Source organism: Zonotrichia albicollis, chromosome 2 (genome assembly GCF_047830755.1).
Source record: "Zonotrichia albicollis isolate bZonAlb1 chromosome 2, bZonAlb1.hap1, whole genome shotgun sequence".
NCBI lineage: Eukaryota > Metazoa > Chordata > Aves > Passeriformes > Passerellidae > Zonotrichia > Zonotrichia albicollis.
This window is the reverse complement of record NC_133820.1, coordinates 14053487-14069379: the sequence shown is the minus strand read 5'-3', so window position 1 is coordinate 14069379 and position 15893 is coordinate 14053487. Positions and strand designations below refer to the sequence as shown.

Here is a 15893-nt window from a genome sequence, read left to right as displayed (position 1 = left end):
TATTAAGAATTTTTCAATAAGGGTAAATTCCAAGATTCCTACCTCTCCTCCCACTACACCCAAAAGTTTTAATACAAATGTGCTCTGACAACAAAGGCTCTCCTCCATCACTCCTCCCCTCAGGACTGACACCATGTTTAAGGTACAGCTCCAAAGGAACTTCACAGCAAGTTCCTCTGGAAGTTCACAGAAACTGCTTGAGAACTGGGCAAGTTCAGCACATTCAACTGCATTACATTCCAAATAAAACCAAAATCCAGGACTACCAAGAGACAAATCAGCTCCAAAAGCTGTGCCCAGCACTGCTGGACAAGCTCTGGGAATTCTGTCCCACCCAGCCGGAGTCTGATGGGGACTCTGGAGAGTGGCTGATCCCTCCCAGATCTCCATCCCAGAGCTCAGGGCACAGGGCTGGGTCCAGGTGGCTCTGGAATGTCCCCAGGAGGAGCCCCCAGGGCCCCTCTGATCTCTGCTCAGGGCTGGGCACTGCCCAGGGCAGAAGTTGTGCCTCCTGTGAGGGGAATTGCTGGGCTCAGGCCTTGCCCGTGGCTCTGGGGCCATTGCTGGGCCTGGAGCAGAGCCTGGGCCTGCTCTGAGCTCTGCACACAGGGACAGACACAGGGACAGCCAGGGACAAACACGGGGACAGACACAGGGACAGACAAGGGGACAGCCAGGGACAGACACAGGGACAGACACAGGGACAGACTCAGGGACAGACAGGGACAGCCACAGGGACAGCCACAGGGACAGACACAGGGACAGCCAGGGACACAGAGGGACAGACAGGGACAGCCAGGGACAGCCACAGGGACAGACATAGGGACAGACACAAGGACAGCCACAGGGACAGACAGGGCTGAGGGCCCCTCTCTCTCCCTGAGTCTCCTTTTCTCCAGGCCGAGCACCCCCAGCTCCCTCAGGGCTTCCTCACAGGGTTTGTGTTCCCAGCCCCTCTGCAGCCTCGTTGGCCCCTCTGGATGTGCTCAGTGTCCCAAGGTCCTTCCCAAACTGAGGGGCCAGAGCTGGGCACAGCACTCTGGGTGTGCCCTCAGCAGTGCAGGGACAGAATGAGCTCCCTGCTCCTGGGACAGACACAGGGACGGACACAGGGACAGCCAGGAACAGACACAGGGACAGAGACAGGGACAGAGACAGGGACAGCCAGGGACAGCTGCAGGGACAGACACAGGGACAGAGACAGGGACAGCCAGGGACAGACACAGGGACAGACACAGGGACAGACACAGGCCCAGGCAGGCCCAGGCAGGGCTCAGCCCCTCTCTCTCCCTGGGCTCCTCTCCAGGCTGAGCAGCCCCAGCTCCCTCAGCCTTTCCTGGGCACGGAGCTGCTCCAGGCCCTTGCTCAGCTCCAGGAGCTCCTGGCCCTGCTGTGCTGAGGAGCCAGAGCTGGGCACAGCAGCCAGAGGTGCCCCCAGGGCTGGGCACAGGGGCAGGGGCAGCCCTGACCTGGTGGCAGTGCCCATCCTGATGTCCCCAGGACACTCTGCTGGCCCAGGGACAGCTTGGTGTCCCCAGGTCCTTCCCCAGCAGGGCACCCCCAGCCTGGGCCTGGTCCCCTCAGTTTTCTGTACAGGACAGAAAACCCCAGGGTGAGTTTAAGCAACTCCACCAGAGAAAAGCCTGTTCTGTGCATGTTTTCCATCAGAATTATTGAACTAATAAATGAGTTATTAAATGGAGGTGTCCAAGGAAGGCCTGGAAATGGCCCTCAGAGCTCTGGGCTGGGGAAGGACTGGGCTGGGATTCATCCTGGAGACCTTTCCCAGCCTAAATGATCCTGGAATTCTGTGATAGCAACTTGAAAAAGCAGCAGTCATCTCCTGTGACTGAAGAGAGTTTGCCATTGCCAAGTCTACCTTCTAGTTTTTATACAATAACTTAATACTTATAACGGTTGCTATACAAATAACTACTTTTCTCTCTATGACAAAATAAAAAGAATCACACCAAAGTGACCCAAAAAAGGTATCACAGAAAGAAATTATAGAGAGTTTGTGCTTCTGAAACTGGACATGCACTGAGGTACTGAGGGACCACCCTAGAAAGCCAAACTCCCCTTCTCCTCCTGTGTGGGCAGGGGGAAAAACCATTAATTTTATTTTATTACAAGTACAAGCACTTTGTAAACATCGGGAAACTGTTTGAAAGTTTCCTAAACAAACCATCAGACATTTACAAAACATTTTTGTTTCTTCCTTTCATCTGGCAAACAAATGTGGCCATGAAATAAACCCCACCTCAAGGGGATCTTTAGGATCTCTCCCTCAGCACTGAGCAGCAGCAAGTCCTGACCCAGCTGTCATTGTTAAAGCAGCTTCAAATCCAAATATTTCCCTCAAAATCCAGAATTCTGACTGAGGGAAAGTGTTGGGATATGGGAACACTGGTGGGGATTGCTGGTGAAAGAAACCAGGAGGTGGCAGAAGAATATCAGGAATACTGGCAGGGCTCAGTCTCTCCTCCTGGGCTGCAGGAGCAGAACAGGGATTTGATTTTTGAGGGAAAAGTCTCAGTGTGGAAGGATTCCATAGTTCAGATCAACTATTCCCACAAAAAATTGCTCTGATTTGGAAAGGGAGTTTGGATGACAAGTTTTGATGTTTCTTTTCAAATTTATAAGTCAAATTTGCCTGCTTACTACAAAAATAAAGATCTAATTTCCACTCAAGTAAACAGCCTGGTGAAAAAAATATCTGAATTATCACCATCCAAAAATTGTAAATAATTCAAATTCTGCAGGCTGCTACAGCCAGTCCCTTCTTTAACAATTGTGCATTTTTACAGTCACACATTTCTGAGCACACTCCTGAACCTGTATGAACTTCTCAGAAGTTTGATTTTGCTCCCTGAGTTCATTAATTTTTGGGTTGAATTTTTTTCCTCACACTTTCATATGGTGAAATTTGTAATATTCACTTCTTTTTTCAAGTGAGATTCTTTCTTCCTGATGATGGAAGAGCATGGAACAAAATAATTTTGTGTTTTATACAACAACACCGTCCGATCCTTTATTGTTGGGGTTACTCTGATTTCTGACTTGGATTTAAGGAATGCTCAACCACCAAAGAAAGGGAAAAAAAAGGGGAAAAAAGGGGAAAAAAAGAAAAAGAGAAGGGAAGGGAAGGGAAGGGAAGGGAAGGGAAGGGAAGGGAAGGGAAGGGAAGGGAAGGGGAAGGGGAAGGGGAAGGGGAAGGGGAAGGGGAAGGGGAAGGGGAAGGAGAAGGAGAAGGAGAAGGAGAAGGAGAAGGAGAAGGAAAAGGAAAAGGAAAAGGAAAAGGAAAAGGAAAAGGAAAAGGAAAAGGAAAAGGAAAAGGAAAAGGAAAAGGAAAAGGAAAAGGAAAAGGAAAAGGAAAAGGAAAAGGAAAGAGAAAACTCCCATTTCACAAGCTCCAGTCTCTATCTGGTGGCCACACAGCCACACTGCAAGCCCAGATCTCTAAAACCAGAACGCAAATCAATGAGCTGCTGCATCTCAGGTCTGAGAGATAACAAAATCCTTTAATTAATAAGAAAATACCCACAAAAAGGGCCCCATTCATGTGTCCTCAACACACTGGTGACAAAGCACATTTTATGGCAACTGTGACTTTTAACTCAGGTGTGCTGGTTGAACTCCCAGCCTTTGGGGGTGGAACACACAACAAATTTCTTCTTCATGGGCATTTTCTTTTTTTGTCCAAACAGATGGCACTGCTCCTTTTAAAAATATTTTTATTATGGAGAATCCTGAGCTGTTTATGGGATGCTTTAATTCAGATTTTTTTTTCTAAAAAGGAAAGATCCACCAGTATCCACATTCATTAAAAGAAGAAAGAAAAAAAAGATAAATTCAACTTGTGCAGAGCACATGTTCCACTTCACAAACAAAATAAATAATGAAATTTTCATTGTGTCAGGGCAACTTTTAGCAAGAATTCCAAATTTAATTGTTTAATTGACCTGCATGGCCTCACTGATGACAGAGAAGTTAAACCATTATTAACAATAATATTGAATAGGTAGTGGGAATATCTGAATTAAGGATTTTAAACTGGTGCTACAGCATGAACATGGCAATGATCTTGATGAGGTCAATAAAATCTCTGGCCAAGATGTGGTCAAAAAACATCAAATTCTACAGATAATTATATTCATATAATATATATATATATATACACACACACATATATACATATACATAGGCATACATACATATATACTATATGAATATAATTATATATTATATATACTATATATATACTATATATAGTATAATTTTATATATTATACTATATATAATTTATAGTATATAATATATACATTATATATTCTATATTATATTTTATATATTGTATATTATATACTACACATTATATATTGTGTATTATGCATTATATACTATATACTATATATTCTATATTATGTATATTATGTATATTATATTATATTATATTATATTATATTATATTATATTACATTACATTACATTACATTACATTACATTACATTATATTACATTATATTACATTATATATTTATTTTATAAAGTATATATATTGGTTTTATATATGGTATATTTGTTTTTTAATATATGCAAATTATGTTAGATAATCCAAGCTACAAAGGTGTTCAACACTCAGCCTGACCTTCCCATTCCAGGTGTTTCACAAAAGCTGAACCGCTGGAATTTGTTACCAAAATCTCACCTCAGCTCCTTTATCAGGTAAATCAATTTTCTAATAATTTTGTAATTTAATGAAAAGAGTTTCAGGCAATCTGAGCATTAAAACAGAGCAGCAAAAAAGAGAAACTTTGAAGTTGTGACAACTTTTAAGCTCTTATCTTTCATTCCCATCAGGCTGTGTTGAACTCAAGGACCCCTCCTGCCAGCACCATTTGGGAAATAAAAGCCTTAAAAAAGAACTCCTGAAGAAAAAAAATGTAAAAAGACAGAGCTGGAAGGTTTTAAGTGTAATTTAAAACCTCATAAATAAGAGAAAAACAAAACAATCTGGCTGCTCTTGGAGTATTTTCCTGGAATTCTTTGATCTTGTCAGTGATGGGTGTGGGGACCACAGCCAGAAAGGAAGAAGTGCAAGAGAAAATGATGTAAATAATCTTTTAAGAGCAACTTAAATGTAATTATTTCTATTATTTACATTTAATATAAATACAGATAATTTATATAATCTGAATATAAATTGTCATTACTGCTCCCTAGCCTTTAATCTGCAACTGAGAATGATTCCCCAAAAACCAGAATATGGCCTGCAAGCCACTAGAACCCTAAATGCAAGCAGGAATAAAACCAATAAATTCACATTTATTCTCTGCTTATGAATTAAAATCGTTCCAGGAGCCTGAACCAGACACTCCATTAAAAAAAGGAGCCAGAAAAGAGGAATAACGGGGCAGAGCTTCCTGAGGGAGCGCGGGGCCGGGCCCGGGAGCACCGCGGCGCCGCGGCCAGCAGGGGGCGCGCCAGGCCGGCAACGGCCGCGAGCGGGAAAAGCCCATTTCCAGGGCAAAACCCCCATTTCCCGAGAAAAAAACAATTTCCCGAGCACAAATCCCCATTTCCCGGGCCTAAATCCCCATTTCCTGAGCCCAAACCCCCATTTCCCGGGCCTAAATCCCCAATTTCCCAAGCCCAAACCCCCATTTCCCAAGACCAAACCCCATTTCCCGAGCCCAAATCCCCATTTCCCGAGCAAAATCCCCATTTCCCGGGCAAAAATCCCCATTTCCAGAGCCCAAACCCCACTTCCTGAGACCAAACCCCCATTTCCTGAGCCCAAATCCTCATTTCCCAAGCCCAAATCCTGATTTCCTGAACCCAAATCCGCATTTCCTGAGCAAAAATCCCGATTTCCCAAGCCCAAATCCCCATTTCCCGAGCAAAATCCCCATTTCCCGAGCAAAACCCCCATTTCCAGGGCAAAATCCCCATTTCCCGGGCAAAAATCCCCATTTCCAGAGCCCAAACCCCACTTCCTGAGACCAAACCCCCATTTCCCAAGCCCAAATCCTCATTTCCTGAACCCAAACCCCCATTTCCCGAGCAAAAATCCCGATTTCCCAAGCCCAAATCCCCATTTCCCGGGCCTAAATCCCCATTTCCAGAGCCCAAATCCCCATTTCCCGAGCCCATATCCTGATTTCCAGAGTTCAAATCCCAATTTCCAGAGCCCAAACCCTGATTCCCCTAGCCCAAATCCTGATTTCCAGAGCCCAAATCCCAATTTCCAGAGCCCAAATCCCAATGTCCAGAGCCCAAACCTTGATTTCCCCACCCCAAATCCCGATTTCCAGAGCCCAAATCCTGATTTCCCAATCCCAAACGCCAATTTCCCGAACCCAAATTCTGATTTCCTGAGCCCAAATCCCATTTCCCAACCCCAAATCCCCACTGGGATTTGGAAGGGTTCACCCTTTTAAAGAAGTTATTTATGGGGGCACCCAAATGGGGTTTTTTAGGGCACCCAAAGGAGTGACTTTTAGGGCACCCTAAATGAGTTACTTTTATTACTTCTATTACTTTAAAATTTTATTTTATAATAATAAATATTATTTATTATTAAATAAATAATAAATAATTTTATTACTTTTATTACTTTTATTACTTTTTTTACTTTTAAAATGAAGTTTTATGGCACCCTAACAGTTTACTTTTAGGGCACCCAAAATAGTTATTTTTAGGCTATCCAACAGTTATTTTTAGGCACCCAACAGTTATTTTTAGGCACCCAAAATAGTTATTTTTAGACTATCCAAAAATGTTTTATAAGGCATCCAAATTGCTGTTTTAGGGCACCCAAAGAAGTGACTTTCAGACCACCCAAATGGGGTATTTTAGGGCACCCAAAAAAATTATTTTAGGGTACCTAAATGATTTATTTTTAGGTTACCCAAAGAAGTTTAAGGGCACCCAAACAGTTCACTTTTGGGCAACAAATGAGGTATTTTAGGACACCCAACGAAATCACTTATGGGGCATTTTAGGGCACCCAAAAAAGTTATTTTAGACCACCCAAATGGGGTGTTTTAGGGTAAGCAAAGAAGTTTTAGGGCACTCAAAGTGTTTACTTTTAGGGCGCCCAAATGGGGTATTTTAGGGCACCCAAAGAAGTTATTTTAGGGCATCCAAACAGTTTCCTTTTAGGGCACCTAAACAGGGTATTTTAGAGCACCTAAAAAAGTTACTTTTAGGGTACCTAAATAAGTTACTTTTAGGGTACTCAAAGAAGTTCTAGGAAACTCAAACTATTTACTTTCAGGGCACCCAAAGAAGTGACTTTTAGGGTATCTAAATGAGTTACTTTCTGGGGTAACCAAACAAGTTTTAGGGCACCCAAACTGTTTAATTTTAGGGCACTCAAATGATTTACTTTTATGGTACTGAAAGTAGATTTTGGGCACCCAAAGAGTTTACTTTTAGGGCACTGAAAGAAGTTTAAGGGCACCCTAACAATTTACTTTTAGGGCACCCAAAAAGTTACTCTTAGAGCACCCAAATGGGGTATTTTAGAGCACCCAAAGTGACTTTTAGGGTACTTAAATGAGCTACTTTCAGGGTACCTAAAGAAGTTTTAGGGCACACAAACTGTTTAATTTTAGGGCATCCAAATAGGGTATTTTAGGGCACTCAAAGAAATTATTTTAGGGTACCTAAATGAGCTACTTCTGGGGTAACCAAAGAAGTTTTAGGGCATCCAAATTATTTACTTTTAGGGCATCCAAATGGGGTATTTTAGAGCACCTAAAGTGACTTTTAGGGTACCTAAATGAGTCACTTTCAGGGTACCTAAAGAAGTTTTAGGCACCCAAACTGTTTAATTTTAGGGCACCCAAAAGGGGTGTTTTAGGGCATCCAAAGAAGTGACTTTTAGGGCACCTAATGAGTTACTTTAGGGCACCCAAAGAAGATTTAGGGCACACAAACACTTTACTTTCAGGGCACCCATATGGGTATTTTAGGGCACCCAAGGAATTTACTTACAGGGTACCTAAATGAGTTCCTTTTAGGGCACTGAAAGAAGTTTAATGGCACCCTAACAATTTACTTTTAGGGCACCCAAAAAGTTACTCTTAGAGCACCCAAACGGGGTATTTTAGAGCACCCAAAGTGACTTTTAGGGTACCTAAATGAGTCACTTTCAGGGTACCTAAAGAAGTTTTAGGGCACCCAAACTGTTTAATTTTAGGGCACCCAAAAGGGGTGTTTTAGGGCATCCAAAGAAGTGACTTTTAGGGCACCTAATGAGTTACTTTAGGGCACCCAAAGAAGATTTAGGGCACACAAACACTTTACTTACAGGGCACCCATATGGGTATTTTAGGGCACCCAAGGAATTTACTTACAGGGTACCTAAATGAGTTCCTTTCAGTAGTTACTAAAAGTAACAACTACTAATTAGTCACTTTTACCTAAAACTAAGTTTTAGGGCACCCAAAGAGTTTCCTTTTAGGGCACTCAAATGAGGTATTTTAGGGCACCCAAAGAAATTACTTATGGGGTATTTTAGGGCACCTGAAGAAATTATTTTAGGGTACCTAAATGAGTTACTTTCTGGGGTAACCAAAGAAGTTTTAGGGCACCCAAACTGTTTAATTTTAGGGCATCCAAATGGGGTATTTTAGGGCACCCAGAGAAGTTATTTTTAGGGTACCTAAATGAGCTACTTTTAGGTACCCAATGAAGTTTTAGGACACCCAAAGAAGTGACTTTTAGGTATCTAAATTAGTTATTTTTAGGGTACTGAAAGAAGATTTTGGGCACCCAAAGAGTTTACTTTTAGAGCACCCAAAAGTGACTTTTAGGGTACCTAAATTAGTTACTTTTAGGGTACCCAAAGAAGTTTTAGGGTACCCAAAGAGTTTACTTTTAGGGCACTCAAATAGGGTAAATTATGGCACTCAAAGTGATTTTTAGGCTACCAAATGAGTTACTTTTAGGGCACTCAAAGAAGTTTAAGGGCACCAAACAGTTTACTTTTAGGGCACTAAAGAAGTTATTTTTAGGTCACCCAAAGAGGTTATTTTAGGACACCCTAATAGTTTACTTCTAGGGCACCCAAGGAAGTGACTTTTAGGGCACCTAAATGAGTTACTTTTAGGGTACTGAAAGAAGATTTTGGGCACCCAAAGAGTTTACTTTTAGGACACCCAAAGAAGTGACTTTCAGGGTACCTAAATGAGTTGCTTTTAGGGTACCCAAAGAAGTTTCAGGGCACCCTAATAGTTTACTTTTAGAGCACCCAAATGGGGTATTTTAGAGCACCCAAAGAGGTTATTTTAGGACACCCTAACAGTTTACTTTTAGGCCACCCAAATGGGGTGTTTTAGGGCAAGAAATTATTTTTAGGGCACCCAAACAGTTTACTTTTAGGGCACCCAAATAAATTACTTTTAGGGCAGCCAAACAGTTTAATTTTATGGCACACTAAGAAGTTATTTTTAGGGCACACAGTTTACTTTGAGGGCACACTAAGAAGTTGCTTTTAGGGAACCCTAACGGATTATTATTTTTACATCTGTACCCTAGCAGGTTATTTAGGGCACCCAGGCAGGTTGGTTTAGGGCACCCAAGCAGTGACTTTTAGGCTGTGCAAAGCTGTGGCACCCAGGCTGTCCCAAAGGTGGGAAACTGCAGGAATTGCAGCTCCCAGACCCAATCCTTGTCTGTCTGACTGCATGGAGAGAATCCAACCTTAAAGGACCAAACTCCCTGAATCTGCCTGAGGTCACCTTTCTCCTCCTCCTGTTTTTATGGGTTTATTAAAATCAAACTACCAAGGCTTCTCCAATTCCTTTTGATGCCTATTACAATCTGAATTTTCTGGATGATAGACATTGGAGAAAAGGAGGCTCAAGGGGGACCTTGTGGCTCTGACCAGGGAAAAGGGACAGGAGCAGAGGGAACAGGCCCAGCTGGGACAGCAGCAGCAATTTGCCCATGGAAAGGGAGCTCAGGCCTTGGCAGGGGCTGCCCAGGGAGCTTTGCAGTGCCCATCCCTGCAGGTGTGCCCTGGAGGTGGCACCGAGTGCTCTGGGCTGGGCACAAGGTGGGCATCGGTCACAGCTGGGACTCATCTTGGAGATTTGTCCCAACCCAAATGATCCTGGAATTCTGTGGGATGAACTGAATCACAAACTCTCTGTGACCAAAGAGAGTTTGCCACTATAAAAGGCTGCTCTGTGTTAGAAGCTCTACAAGGAGATGACAGAGAGAACCAGTGGTGAGATCCCACCTGAATAAAACCACCTAAAGATGGTTCCAGCAATGTTCTCTGCAAGGTTCCTTTCCAGAATTGACATTTACAGGACAGAACTTTATCAATATTTTGGATAAAAAACTTTTCTCAAGGCCAGAGAGAGGTGGCAGCACATTCATGGCAATGCCTTGAATAGAAAGGATTCCTGTAGGAATGTCACAAAGAAAGAATCTGCAACATGCAGGGATCAGTGGGACACACACCCCCAGATGTTGGCAGATCACATCTGGAGAGAAAAGCACAAAGCCTTTAACCACAGAGGTCAAGGTTTTTAAAAGAAAAAAAAATATTTTTTAATCAAGATGAGCCAGAGCTGTAAAAGGGCAACCCAAAAGAAAGTACAAGGAATTTATTCTGCAGAGGTCCAGGTGCAGAGCAGGTGATCCGAGCCAGCAGCAGAAGATCTCAGCTGGATCTGGCTGCGCAGATAAAACCAGAAATGCACTGCAAAGACAAAAAGTCTTTGGGAATCCCCACAGAGGCTCAGACAGAACCTCCACCCCAAGCAGGAGCCTGGTGAGGAGAACTCTTGGTGGGACTGGGTGATGGCAGGAGCACAAGAACCCGAGGGGGGAACGAAGCAGTGAGTTGGCCACCATCAAAGCCAAGAACACGGATTCTATAAAACTGTGGTGGTGGTGCAAGAACAGCTTGATTGCCACGGCCAAGGTGGCCAGCTGATTGTTTCCTCACATGGATCATGTCCATACAACCTAAAATTCCTTGAGTTTGTTTCCAAAGTGCCTTGAAAGGATTCAGGCGCAAATTTCTTGACTGACCAGCCTCATTGTAGAAGTTTTGGGAGACCTTTAACTCAAAAAACTCAAAATAAAATGCCTCTGTAGATCCTCAAGCTATATATTATTGTATGAGAGATTTCCTCTTCCTCCTGGAAAAGGAAACCCAGCCCTGGCATCTCCAGTCACTGGAGCTCTCCAAACCCTGGCCATTCTCATCCCCTCCAATCCCTTCCTCCTCCTGCCAAAGCATCTCCCCACAGCCCCAGAGCATCTCCTGATGCTTCTGGAGACTGTTCTGCCTAAAACACTTCACCTTCACCCTCTTCAGTGAAGCATTCCTCAGCAGTCCGCAGCAAATTTTCAATTTCTAAATTACAGGCTTTGTTGGAACCCCTCTGCCCTTAAGTTTCCACAACTGGGCCATGGAATTTTTAAAAACCAACAGAATCCCCACTTATCCAGAGCCACAGCAGCTCTTGCTGGTTCTTGCTGACTCCTCCTGTGACTCCTTTCAGCAGTCCTACCTACCCAAATAAAATCTATTTTGTGCAAACTCCTGTATTCCAAATACACCAGCCAGTGACTCTGCATTAAAACTGCCCATTAGGATAATAAAGCAATCAGCTGCTAACAAACTGCACAAAAATTTTAAAACCAGTTATTATTTTTAAAAAGAGCTTTCCACAGTTCTCCACTTGGCCAATCTTTCTCTCCCCTTATTTAAAAAAACGTTACAAGTAGAATAAATATGTTCCAGAAGTTTAGAAACAACTTTTAAAACTTTTTTTGAAGTTATAGTACACATATACATACATATATACATATATAGATATATATATTATATACATATATATGTATATTATACATATATATATACATGTATATAATATGTATATATAATATATATTATTATTAATCAAGTAGAATAAATATGTTCCAGAAGTTCAGAAACAACTTTTAAAACTTTTTTTTGAAGTTATAGTATACATATACATACATATATACATATATAGATATATATATTATATACATATATATGTATATTATACATATATACATATACATGTATATAATATGTATATGTAATATGTATTATGATTAATAATATCTATTATTATATATTATGTATTATAATACATATATATGTATATACATATATATGTGTTATGCATGTAATATATATAATATATATTATAATCTATAATATAGTATATAATATAAAATATAGTATAATATATAATACATAGATATGAATATACATAAATATATAGAATATATATATAGATATGGTATAATATAATATTTTATATATGTATATATTATGTGTATATATTATGTATATGTACATATATGCATATATGTATGTATTTATATATACACACACACATATATATACACATATATATACACATATATAGATATATAAAAATATAAAATATATAAAATATATAAAATATAAATAGTTTTAAATATACTGTTGTATGTTAATTCTATCCTTACAGAGTTGGGAGTTAATTAGTTTAAAAAAAAAAACCTATAAGAATAAATGCCCTGATGCTGTAATTGATGGTTGGATAATGCAGGGACACAGGGGACGTTTCACAGGGGTTCAGAGTGACAGGACATGGGGGGATGACCCTAAACTGAAGGAGGGCAGGGCTGGATGGGATCTTGGGCAGGAATTGTTCCCTGGCAGGGCTGGGATGGAATTCATCCCTGCATCCCTGGCAGTGCCCAAGGCCAGGCTGGACACTGGCACAGTGGGAGGTGTCCCTGCCATGGCCAACCCAATCTCTGAAGGTCCCTCCCAAGCCACAGCTCCCCGTCCAAGGGCTGCCAGGTGCAGGAGCAGCCCTGGCCATACCTGGTTTGTCAGGGGGATTGGCTGCTCGAGCTGCTCAGCGTAGGATAAGGCCGAGACCTGCTGGTCACTGATGCTCTGCTGCCGCCGGTCACTGTACTGCTGATGCGAATGGGACATCTGTCCAGCCATCTGAAGGCCAGCAGCATGGAATGAAAACGATGGTGCAAGCCGAACAGATGAAGGTTTGCATGCTGAAGTCTCTCCTCCTGCAAAGACAAGGACAGGGTTAAGCAGGGGATGAGGGGAGAATCTTGCCCTGGGTTCAGAGTCCTGGATCCTGGAGATCATCGGCACCCGGGGGTTGTCACACGTGGGGGGTTCCACAGGGAGGGATCCCAGAATTGTCCTGCAGGGCTGGGCAGGGACTTCTCACAAGGACACAGGGAATGGCCTGAACCTGAGAGAGAGCAGGGCTGGATGGGATCTTGGGAATGAGGAATTGTTCCCTGGCAGGGTGGGCAGGGGCTGGGATGGAATTCCAGCCCTGGATCCCTGGCAGTGCCCAAGGCCAGGCTGGAACAACCTGGTCTGGTGGGAGGTGTCCCTGACCATCAGATTATTGTCACACATGGGAGATTCCACAGGGAGGGATCCCAGAATCACCCTCAGGGAAAGGGCTGGGCAGGGACTTCTCACAAGGACACAGGGAATGAATGGCCTTAAGCTGAGAGAGAGCAGAGCTGCCCCAGCCCTGCCCCAGCGCAGGGAGGAGCTGGAGCTGCTGCAGAGCCCAGAGGAGGCTCCAGGATGAGCAGAGGGATGGAGCAGCTCTGCTGGCAGGAAAGGCTGGCACAGCTGGCATTGCTCACCTGCACAGGAGAAGCTTTGGGCTGAGCTCAGGGCGGCCTTGCAGGGCCTGGAGGAGCCCCAGGAAAGCTGGAGAGAGACAATTGCCAGGGGATGCAGGGACAGCACCCAGGGAATGGCTGCCAGTGCCCGAGGGCAGGGCTGGGTGGGATCTTGGCAATGAGGAATTGTTCCCTGGCAGGGTGGGCAGGGCTGGGATGGAATTCCACCCCTGGATCCCTGGCAGTGCCCAAGGCCAGGCTGGAGCACCCTAGTAGGCGGGAGGTGTCCCTGACCATCAGAGCTCCATCTTTAAAGGTCCCTTCCAGCCCAACCCATGCTGGGACTCCGATCCTGAGCATCCCTTTCCTCACAGCTCCCCCTGCGGTGTCCTAGCTCAGTCAGAATTTGACAGGGGTCATTCCAAACACACAAATTCTGTGTTTGGATTCTAAAAAGCCAGAACACCACACAAATTCTGCCTTTCAGGGTTGCTCCCAGCTTTCTGGTCTGTCTGAAAATTCATTGTTCAGCCTCAGCAGCTCATCTTTGTGTGGGGATAAAGGTTCAGGGGTGATGATGGTGGGACTGGGGTGATCCCAAAGGGCTCCTCCAGCCCTGGTGATTCCCTGAATCCCTGATTTCCTGAATCCCTGATCCCCTGAATCCCTGATTTCCTGAATCCCTGATTTCCTGAATCCCTGATCCCCTGAATCCCTGATTTCTCAAATCTCTGATTCCCTGAATCCCTGATTCCCTGAGTCCCTGATTTCCTGAATCCCTGAATCCCTGATTCCCTGAATCCCTGATTTCCTGAATCCCTGAAACCCTGAATCTCTGATTTCCTGAATCCCTGATTCCCTGAATCCCTGATTTCCTGAATCTCTGATTCCCTGATTCCCTGAATCCCTGATTTCCTGAATCCCTGATTCCCTGAATCTCTGATTCCCTGATTCCCTGAATCCCTGATTTCATGAATCCCTGAATCTCTGATTCCCTGAATTCCTGATTCCCTGATTCCCTGAATTCCTGATTCCCTGAATCCCTGATTCCCTGAATCCCTGATTTCCTGAATCTCTGATTCCCTGAATCCCTGATTCCCTGATTTCCTGAATCCCTGATTCCCTGAATCTCTGATCCCCTGAATCCCTGATTCCCTGAATCCCTGAATTCCTGAATCTCTGAATCCCTGATTCCCTGAATCCCTGATCCCCTGATTCCCTGATTTCCTGAATCCCTGATCCCCTGAATCCCTGATCCCCTGAATCCCTGATTTCCTGAATCCCTGAATCCCTGATTTCCCGAATCCCTGATTCCCTGAATCCCTGATTCCCTGTCCTCTGTGTTTCTGCCTCCCTACAAAGCACAGCAAACAAAGAGCAGCTGCAATCTGAAAGTAAAATTATCACTAAGGATTAAATTTAGAAGGAAGGTGTTAAACAGCCAAGCACCTGACCAGCCAAGGGAAATCCCTACTTCCTTCGCAGTCCAAACCTTGCAAGAAAACACAAGCACCAGAAAACAGTACATGAGTGCAGCCAAGGTTTGGCTTTCTTAAAAATAACTCTGTCAAAAGAAAACTAAAATATTAAAATTGATACTGCACATTGACTCAACACCTATCAGGGCAACAGAACTGCATGGATGGAATCAATGCAGTTTTACCATTTTACATTGATTATATTAAAATATTAACCATTGCACAGAAAATTACTTTTAACTCTTCTACAAAATATCCATTAAAAACTGAGAATCAGAATTATCTCCCATCTCTACAATTTGGTGGATTCAGTGAACATTTTCTGTTCAAGATTCACTGAACACTCCTGTAAGAATGGCTGAACATATGTAAGACATCATCCACTATCTCTACTTTTTGCTCTTTTAATTTCTGAGGTTCTGCTTAACCTGAAAAAAAAAATCATAATCTCACTTAGCAACATCATGGTGACTGAAGTAAAAGTCAAAACAATATTTAAATCAGAGAGTCAAAAATACCACTGATTCTGAAGTGTGGAGCCAGTCCCTTTCAAAGTTTCAATCTTGTGTTTTCTTACCTCAGGCCACAGTTTCCAATAGAGAATTACCTGGACAATTACAGAACTTTATAAACACAAATTTTATTTTAAATATTCTGCCTTTCCATGTGTTCCTCAAAAAGCAGAAAGCTCAAATATATAAACCAAAAATCCTGGCACTGTGGGGTTCTCATTTACTCCACAGGATC

The 15893-nt window shown here is 43.1% G+C and overlaps 1 protein-coding gene across 2 annotated transcripts in view; it reads right to left on the bottom strand.

The window, feature by feature from the left end:
• Nucleotides 1-15893, bottom strand: part of DYRK1A (dual specificity tyrosine phosphorylation regulated kinase 1A) — an 88497-nt gene that overhangs the window by 14981 nt on the left and 57623 nt on the right. For both annotated transcript variants that reach the window (XM_074533910.1, XM_074533911.1), the window contains one exon: nucleotides 12881-13086. In XM_074533910.1, coding sequence (XP_074390011.1) covers nucleotides 12881-13086 — 206 coding nt within the window. The remainder of the gene's footprint in view (nucleotides 1-12880; nucleotides 13087-15893) is intronic.